A 9,690-nucleotide genomic window follows, 5' to 3' on the forward strand; every position below is an offset into this window, starting at 1 on the left:
CATGAGTTTCCATGTGAAAGGGAACAGGACACTCCCCCAGGAAGGAGCTTGGCAGAGTTTCTAGCAGGAGCAGAGAGCAAGGCCGAGTCTCCCAGTGAATTCACTCCTGCTGTAGCACCTCAAGTTCTAAAACTGTTTGCTCATCCAGAAACACCAATAAAGGATGTCGAGCTTGCTATGGCTTTAATTTACTGTCAGGTTGAGAGGTTTGTCTGTGTGCCAGAAGCATGTGAGAAACCAGTGTGCACTGGTGCACGGGGGATTTACTGTGCAAATCTGCTTCACTGGGTGGAATTTCCCGTGTTAATCTGCACTGTGTGGGCAGTGAAAATGGCAACAGTGCAAAGTGATGAGGCTAGAATGAGTTGCATCAAACCAGTGTTAAAATAAAGCACGGGGAGGAGAGAAAGAAGTTTAAAATTCAAAGGATATTTGAAGCAAGGGTGAGTTAAGTAAGGTAAATGCTTTTAGCTGGCACCTGGGTGCAGCTGCCTGGGGGGATGGCTCTGCTCCCTCCTAGTCACATCACACTCTTCCTTATCTGCAGTGTTCCTGTTGTGGTTAGATGAGCAATCTGCCTCACCTGCCTGTGTGGGATCACAGGGATGTGTGGGAGCAGCAGCACAGCCCTTGCTGGGGTGGACCAAGGACAAGGTGGTACATGGTGGAGTCACTCTCCTCTGCACTGGATGACATCCCTGAGGGACCTCAGCTTGGCTCTTGTCCCTTTGAGTGGAATTCAGTGCTGCAGCTTTGTATCCCAGGATTTTTCAGAGCTATTTTCAGAAAAAAAAAAGAAAAAAAAAAGAGGAATTTCTCTACCCCTGAGCACTCCTCATCAACGTCAAGAGGGAATCTTTACATAACAGACAATGAAGTAGTAATTCCTGAACAAAGGCTAAAATGGCAAATGGCAGCAGGTTTGGGTTTTTGGTGGTTGGTGTGAAAACACTGGGAGTTGTCTTCTACAAGCAGTTCCTAACAGTTTTTTTAGCTTGTGCACCCTCTTCTCTGTAACTGTGTGTTCAGGTGCCCTTGCTTGTACCCAGTGAATAGATCCCAAACTAGGGTGTATTAGATAGGTAAAGATGAACACAAAACTCTGGCAAAAAAATCCTAGAGGGAGTAGGTGCCGTGTACTGCTTTTGCAGCCCGAGGACAGAGATATCCAGGGAAGGAGATGAGTGGCCTTGGGCTCCTTTCTCCCACAGGACTGCAATCCAGCAGTTCTCTGAGCAGCCTGAGCTACGTTGGCTGCTGGAGATCCCTTGGATTCGTGCTCTGTGTGCTGTGCTGTGCCAGGGAGTGGGACAGGCAGTCCTGGGCAGGCTCCTGGCACTGTCTGCTGCTGCCCTTCCCACAGCCTGGGGGAAGGGAACACTGGGGGTGAGTTCTGTGTTCCCTGCTGGCAGAGAGAGGCCTTGGGTTTGAGGAGTGGCATATTCCATCTAGCCCACAGTGTTCCTGTTTGGATGCTGCCTTGCAGGGGGTTGGAATTGGATGTGTGATTGCTGAGTGCACTTCATTTTCTCTGCCTTTTCACTTTTCAGATAGTCCTGGAGATCCCATTGACAGACCAGAATAGAAAAGGAATTAACTTGTTTTGGATGAAACATGAATTTTGCTTTTGACAGCCTGGGGAAATGAGTGTGCCTTGTAGTATGTCTTCATCTCCTACAAGCTCTGGAACAAGGCACAAAAGAGAAGAAACAGTTATTAGACTTGGCAAATGATTTCACTTAAAAACACCTGTTTCCTACAGCAGGTCTCTGTGGGAGTGTAAGCCAAGTCAGCAATAATTGGAGGGGGCAAAGGTAATCCAAGTGACTCATTTCTCTCGTTACATGAATCCCTCAGAGATTGTCCTCTGCTGCTTTCCTTCTGTGTTCTGAAGGCATTGCCTTAAAACCAGTTTAGATCAACACGAAGTGTTTGCATCCTAAATACCCTAATTTGTGTTTGCTCTCGAAATTCCTGCTTGTCAGAGCCAGTAGTAGGAGCAGAGTGGAGAGGGAAGTGCTCCTTCCTTCCTTTCTGTGTTGTGGTGTTTCCTTGATGGTCTGTTCAATGAACAGAATCAATAGTAGATCTGCTCTGTGTTCCTTTTATGCCCTGTGTGGTGTGCAGCATCTCTCCAAGCCAGATGGCATCCTCTGAAAATGTAAATCAAGTCGTTCTGTAATGAACTGAGGCACTGAAATCTGAGGACAGACATCCCACCAGGACTCCTGGGACTCTTCATGCTTTAAGTACATAGCTGGGGCTCTACAAGCTTGACATCTCTTCAGTATAATGTTTTTCTTAATTAAATCTGTAATCTGTAAAGTAATTCCAGAAAGATTTATGAAATAATTGCTGTACCTTCATTTGAGGAGGTTGTGCCTTGTTTCAGGCACTCTCAGTTCTTCCTCCTGGTCTTCAGTTAATTTTAGGTTTTGTCCTGCTTTGCTTCCATGGCTCTTACTGAAGTTTGAACCTTAAAGTCTGTAGTTTGTCTGAAGTGTGTGAGCCATATGTACTGCCTTAGGGTTGCATCTGATATTTTATTAGAGTTACTAAAAAGGGAGATGTCTAGTTGTCTTCTAGACTAGTTGTCTTCTGCACTTCATGTCCAGCTCATGTAGAGGTGTTGGAGATCACTGTGGTGTGGCAAAGCTTCCAGTGGAGCACAAAGTACATGAGAGAGGACTCCATGGCTTGTTCAGTGTGGATAGTTTTGCTTAAAAATAAATATTTTCATGTTTTTCATCTTGCCCAAACAAATTTGTTAAATATTTCAGGGGTTTTGCTGCTCTTGTTGAAATTTCAAGTTTCCCTAAGTGAATATAACAAGTGGCAAAAGAACCAAATACAGAACTTACTCAGTGGTCAGAAGGAAATAGCAGTTAATTCTCTGACATAGAGAAATAGTACAGATAGTGACAGAGGGTTCTCCTCCCCAGGAACAACTGTGGGGAGGGAAAAATCTTCTTCCTCAGCTTCATCAGCACAAACATTTTGAGGAAGCAGGAGATAAGGGAATGGGGAGAAGCCTTTTGCACTCTGGGAGTGACATGATGAGATTATGCCCATGTCAAATGCAATTTTGTTTTGCTAGGATGTTTGGCAAGGCGAATTCTCTGCAAATCCTGTTAGTAGAGACTCAATCATTCCTTGCAAGCAACTTTGTGCTAGTAATTCAGTTAGGTCAGAGCACAGCCCCAGGTGGCTTGAGCTGCTCTCTGTCCAGGGGGGCTGTGTGTGCCCCTGCTGCAGTGCTGGTCATCAGGTGGAGTTGAGTTTATCAACTTGGATCTGTGGCAGTGGATCAGTTCCAACAGAAAATCATGTAGTGAAGCAGAGTGTGAAATAGTTTGCTTTGAGAGAACAGAGTTACTCAGCACTGTGTTCTTCCACGTTTCTGCCTTGGCAATGTTAGCTTGTGTCCCTTGTCGAAATCAGTATCTTTTTTTGAGTTATTATTCTTCCTCCCCTATGCGGTGGAGATATTTTTGCAGCCTCATCAGCCTTCAGTGACTCAGTATGTTATTGTAGGACTGTGCAGAGTTCCCTTACACTCCTTTGTGGCACTTTCTCATCTTCACTGTGTAATTCCAATCCGGTCCTGGGGTTTTGTGCAGTTTTTTCAATATTTTTATTTATTGGCAGTTGTTCTTTCATTTTACTTAATCTCTCCTTGCTCATTTCATGTCTTTTGTCTTCCCCCCACCCTTTTTCACTCTTTTCTCATGCTGCTCTCTAATGATATGTGAATCTTCTCAAAACTTGCTGATGTTCCTCATGGTTCTGACCGTTGGTCAGGTGCTGCTTTCCTCCTTGACTTGTGTCAAATACAACTGAGTGTCTTCAGAGATGTTTCTCTGTCCTGTTTCTGATTTGTACTGAAGTTGCAACATCAGGGACCACAATATTAGGGTGTTAAACATCTTTTCATACCTCAAAGCACATTGTTAGTGTATATTGAATCTAGGACATAGCATCAGGTGTTTAAGTCGTGCTCAAAGACTGAACTGTTGGACTCTGTGTTAGCTTCTGTGTTTTCATCTGTTGCTTGGCTATTAAAGGTGCTTTCTAAGTAAAATGGAGTTGTTGAGCTGAACCAGCAGCATTTACAGCTGTCCTGGGAGACTCTGATGTGTTGGTGTGTGTGTCTGTACAGGCTGCAGCTCTGAAGTGCTGTCATTGCTTCTCTTCAGCCACTCCTCACTGCCTCTCTACTTTTTTTTCTTGCTAAGTGCTTTTTTTCATAAAATCAGTTTCTTCCTCTTGATTTTTCTCTCTGTCAGAGCAAAACCTTTAGGCTGATGAAAGGGAAGGGTGTGCAGGAGCAGGTGGGAGGGAGGCAGAGGATTCTTCCTATAAGCTGTTGTTGTTTCTAAGTGATTTGGGTATGTGTGGAACCACAGCTCATTAGCCCAGGGGAGCTGTGTGTGTGCAGGTACAACTGCACAGCCTGACCCAGATACTGTGGTGAGATGCTGTAGAGATTCCTCAAGTGTGTGACTACAAAGCTGTCACTCTCTGGAAGGAAAATACACTGAACCAAAACATTCTGGGATCAGCTCGTTTTTGAAGTATTGTTCTTGAATGTGTTTTTACAGCTCATCAAATGTGCTCAGGAACTTTTTTCTTTGAGTGGCTGTAAAAGTTCTCAGAGTTGCTGGTACAAATTCCCAAGCAGTGTAGTGTGGCTTGGAAGAAAGGGCTGATTATGCACAATGCTGAGTGGGAAGAGAAGTATTTATAAACAGAAAAAAGCATGAACAGTATTCTCTCCTTGGAATTTCTTCGGTTTGTTATTCTTACAGAACCGAAAATGTTTGCCATTTATTTTCGAGTGTATAAAACACAAAGCTGTGTAGAAGAGTTTTCTTTCACTATTTGGCTCTTGATTTAACTACAGAAGGGATTGACCAAACTTTTCTTAGTTTTGGTCTCTCCCATTTTGTAACAAAGCAGCCAAATGGACATCTTGGATCCTGATGCTGAAGGTGCTCTCAAGGAGCTTGTGAGACATGTGGAGAACTTGTCTTGAACATAGATATTTGGCATTTGTTAACTGCTCTCACTACTGTTTGGCTTTCTCAGTGACCTTTCAGTGTATGGTGGGAACATTTTAGAGGTGTAGGTCTAGATTGCTGTGATAGGTAGGAGGATATGCCATCTTTAATCTTAATTTGGTATTGGCTAACAGCTCTACCCTTTGTTTATGACCAAACTGGTTTGCCCTATGGATGAGATGTGAGTTTCTAGAGTTCAGCTGATACCAACTTGTCCATGTCATTTTCATGGACTGGTAAAACAGGAAAGGTGATTCCCTCTTGTGACACTCACTTTTGATCACTTCCACTGGAGTAAATGGAAACTGCGAAAATCTTCCTGTCCCTGCAGAAATAACTTCACTGTTTTTGTCAGGAATGAGTTGATGGTTTGAACAGCCCTGAGGGCAGAGGAGCATGAGGTGCCTCTGTGACTGGAACAGTTACATCTGTGATTACAGTGTGAAGGTACCACTTGTCTGTTCTGGCCTTCCTGTTGCAACAGGGAATTAACAGTGTTGGGAAAACTGCTGGAGAAAGGCAGTAATGTCCCAAGAGTGAGGCTGTCCTGAGCCCCTGCAGCTGACAGCAGCTCCTTTGGTTGGTTCCTCAGAGGGGAGATGCTTCAATCCTCTTAGCAACTTCATGGCCTCCTCTGGACTTGCCCCAACAGTTCCATGTCCTTCTTATGCTGAGGACACCAGAACTGTGTGCAGGATTCCATGTGGGTCTCACCAGAGCAGAAGGGAAGTATCACCTCTTTTGACCTGCTAGTCAAGATGCAAGTTCTTAGCCTTTTTATATAACACAAGAAATACTAGTTCAAAATGTGAGTTTGACCCAAGTGATAGTTTTCTACACTCCTATCTAGGAGCAAAATGTGAAATTCTTTGTGTTCTGTAGCTCCAGCATTGTGTGGGAGCTGCTTTCAGGCAGTAAATTGTCACTCTAAACTTGATGTTGTTGATTTATTTCAGCAACATAACACTGTTGGGTTAACAGTCTATGAAAAGATAAATGTTACTATTTAGCAGAAGTAAGTAACAATGAAAGCAAAGAAGAGCTGAAGTTTTTAAGGGTGGAAATGTATCTAAGTGCGGTTGTCACAATGTTTAGAGTAAGAGTGGAATCCCCTTTGAGGCAAATCAAGCTCTAGGGATGCTCTGGGGGGGAGAAATCCCACCCTGTCCTGGGGTTATTTACTGTGGTTTGTGGTATGTTTGTGTGTTAAATCCATCATGTGTTATGAACACTTGGTTTCATGGTGGTGACACTGCAGAGTTGTAGAGATTTTTTAATTTAACATTTGTACCTAATTTTGTGAATTGGAACATTGTCGTGTTCTGCTTTGGGTGGAGAGTGATGGGAGGCAGAATCCTGTCAGACTCGGTGGTGCTATTAAATCCATCCAGGCTATTCCCTTTGGGGACCTTGTTTATTAATTATTAATTTTTATTAGTATTATTCTTCACTAAGCCCTGCAGTCTCCTCTGATGTGAGGTACTTGATGGTCTCTTGTGAAGGCAAACAGAGCTTTGCTTTCCATCATTTGTGCAAATTTAGCCTAATGAAAGACTTTGTATCTCTGTAGATAAACCTAAGGTAAACTTTCCCCCTTCTCATATAATTATTTCTTTGAGACAAAGGAGGCAATCAAGGCAGAGATCACATGGTGGAAGTTGGGTACTGTGTTTCACACAGCCTGTGGAAATAAGCCTTTGGCTAAATGATTTACATCTAGTTTAATATTTCTCTGAGAAGGAGCTGAAGGGTTGTCCAGGGGTTCCCATTTTACACATGTCTGGTTTGGGCCTGTTCATACCAGATTTTGTGTGTTACAGATTTATGGCAAAGATCATTTCCTCTCTGTTGTTGGTTTGCAGTTCCTCATTTCTTCTTTGTCCACTGTCATCTCCATCCTGTAGCTGTGAAAGCTCCTGCATCAACAGGAGTAGAATGAAATTGATAGTGAAGTCAATCAGTTGCTTCCAGGTTGCTCCACGTGCTGAGCTGGAGGAGACCCCAGAGATCTCCTGTGGCTGTTGTGTGAGGCTGTGGGTGCACAGGGACTGTCTCACCTTGTCTGTTGTGTGCAGTGTGACACCTCTTCCCTGGAAAAGGTCAATCCCTAGAGTTCTCCAAATGATAAAACTCGAGGCTGTGAGTCAGAAGGTAATTTGGAGTGACCTTAATAGATTGCTTACTGTTGTGGGAATGTTTATTGGGAGTCAAAGTTGTTTTGCTCAGTTATTCATCAACAAGTGCTAGCTGTGATGTGACATTTGCCTTTCTGACAGAAAGAGGTGCTGATAAATGCTGTGGAGGTGCATGGAGTTACAAAGGGCCTTTTAGGAAGGTTTTCTAAGGGAAGCAGATAATGCTGTGTACAATCCTCTGTGTGTTCCAGACTTAAAACACTTTGTGCTGAGGTGTTTCTTTTCTCCCCTCTGCCTCTTGTGGGCTCAGTGAGAGCTTTGGGCAGTATCTGGGCTCACTTGAAGTTGTATGGCAAGTGCACATTTCACTTTGAGCTCTGCATTGTCAGGGGATGTTGGTTCTGTAAGGAAATGACTTCCCCTGCTCTTCATGGCCAGTGACTTGTGTTACATTGTTCTGCTGTAATTACTGAAATAGTTATCATGCTTTAAATTCAGGAAGGAAAATAACACTGTGTTGCTTTCCTCCTTTGTCTTAGACTGGCAAATGTTGTTATGCCAGCAGAAAATTGCACTGTTTTTCCTTGGGTTTAGCACTGACTTCTGTCTCAATTCTTGTGTTTTGTGCAGGGTTCAGTGGTCTCAGTTTAAAGGGTATTTTATTTTCAAACTGGAGAAAGTCATGGATGATTTCAGAACCTCAGCTCCTGAGCCAAGAGGGCCCCCCAATCCCAACGTGGAATATATTCCCTTTGAAGAGATGAAAGAAAGAATCCTGAAAATTGTCACTGGATTTAATGGGTATGTATCATTTCTTTCCTAAAATCAGGATAACAAACTTATTTTCCCAGTTTTCAACATAGTAGTGTGTTGTGTTCTGTCTGTGTCAGTTCATTTTGCTTCGTCTAATAGATGAGCAGAAGCAAATAAGCACCTTGGAAATACATTACAGTAGTTTCACAACTTTGTTATTCTGTCTCTGAATGAGAATTACGACATCCTGTGACATCACTTTGTTTTTTCTGCACATAGTTTTCAAACAATACAGAGGAAAGGAACACCACCTTACCACGTACATTCCCCAGGTTAAACAGTACAGTCAGATTTCTTTCAGCATATCCCAAAATCCCTAAGGGAAAAAAAATCTCTGGTGTTCAGTTCTTAATTGCTTTGTGGCAGTTCAGTGGCTTTTGAAGAAGTCAAGCTGTGCTAACCAGGGCACAGCCAGGAGGCAAAGGTGTGCCTGGGTTTGAACTCTTTAAGTGGTGCCAGATTCAGATTTACAGCCCAGTGACACTTCTAATGAGGGACTTGGGGCACTGGAGCTGTTGCTGGCAGTGTCCCAGGTTCAAGTGTATCTGTGCCCTTTGAGGGTTTCATAAATCAGAAAGTTTTGTTTCCTTTCAAATAAAGCTCCTGATGTTTTGTCTTACTTGGTGTGTCTTTTTTAATAGCTCCCGTAGGATTTTTGTTGTTTCTGCACTGGATTACATGCCATGAGCTGAGTCATGCTGCTGGTGGGGCTCAGGGCTTGTTAGGAAAGACTTGCAGCATTTTTCTCTGCTTATTAATAAATGGGCATGTTCTAAATCCTGCCTCCTGCTACCCTGAAATTTCAGGTTTGGAGGTGCTGCTAACACACCCTTAGCTGTGTGATGTCTACTAACACATTGTGTTTTGATGCTGTTTATAAGTTTTATTGTCATTGTTCTACACTTTATTAGCAGTTTGTATCTCCTAAGTCAGCTCTTCTCTTTCCCCCCTCCCCAGTTCCTCTTGTGTAGGAGCCTTCTAAGTATGTGAAATTCAGCTTGTTCTCAGCTCCCCAATATTTACCCTGAGCTGCTTCACTGCAGGAATGTAAAAACAAACCTCTCCTTTATGCCCAAGTTTGCCTCCCTCCTGCCTCCCCCAGCTTCTGTTAATGCTTCATTGCCCACCAGACCAGCAGTGTTCTCCCAGAGACAGGGCATGAATGGGCTGCTGTTGTCTCCTGTTGTTCCCAAGTGGACTAACAAACCCCTGGATGGCCAAGTCTGGAGCTTTGCTGTGGCTGTGCAGTTTTCATCCCTGGCTGTAACACTTGAGGCTGCTCAGCTTCCTCATGCTTTGCAGGGATCCTCCCAGGCTGTCAGGAAACAAACTGCAGCATGAGTTACCTTACAGAAAATAATGCCTGAGGAGGTTTGGGGATCTGAGATCATGGAGTGGTTCATTCAGTAAATCCTCTGACCCCCGCAGTGGGGATATGGTTGTGAGAGCTGAGTATCTGAGATCCTGGAGTGGTTCATTCAGTGAATCCTCTGACCCCCCCAGTGGGGATATGGTTGTGAGAGCTGAGTCAAGTGGAGATGTGTCCAAACAGTAACAGCAGCAGGTTTAGGGTTGTGTGGTGAGATATATTAATGCTCTAGAGTTGTGGGTGTCATATGAGGGTAGCAGAGCAGAGAGGGAAGCTCCTTGCTGTGACTTTTATTGAGATGTTTGTATTGGTG

The 9,690-nt window shown here is 43.7% G+C and overlaps 1 protein-coding gene across 1 annotated transcript in view; it reads left to right on the forward strand.

Annotated features, from left to right (window-relative positions):
* The window catches only part of PPP4R2 (protein phosphatase 4, regulatory subunit 2), a gene marked incomplete at its 5' end in the record, with an annotated part of 25,457 nt that overhangs the window by 9,229 nt on the left and 6,538 nt on the right, over positions 1 to 9,690 (forward strand). The window contains one exon of the mRNA XM_009084721.1: positions 7,826 to 7,996. Coding sequence (XP_009082969.1) covers positions 7,826 to 7,996 — 171 coding nt within the window. The remainder of the gene's footprint in view (positions 1 to 7,825; positions 7,997 to 9,690) is intronic.

The sequence above is a fragment of the Acanthisitta chloris genome, unplaced genomic scaffold (assembly GCF_000695815.1).
Source record: "Acanthisitta chloris isolate BGI_N310 unplaced genomic scaffold, ASM69581v1 scaffold4651, whole genome shotgun sequence".
In the NCBI taxonomy this organism is placed as follows: Eukaryota; Metazoa; Chordata; class Aves; order Passeriformes; family Acanthisittidae; genus Acanthisitta; species Acanthisitta chloris.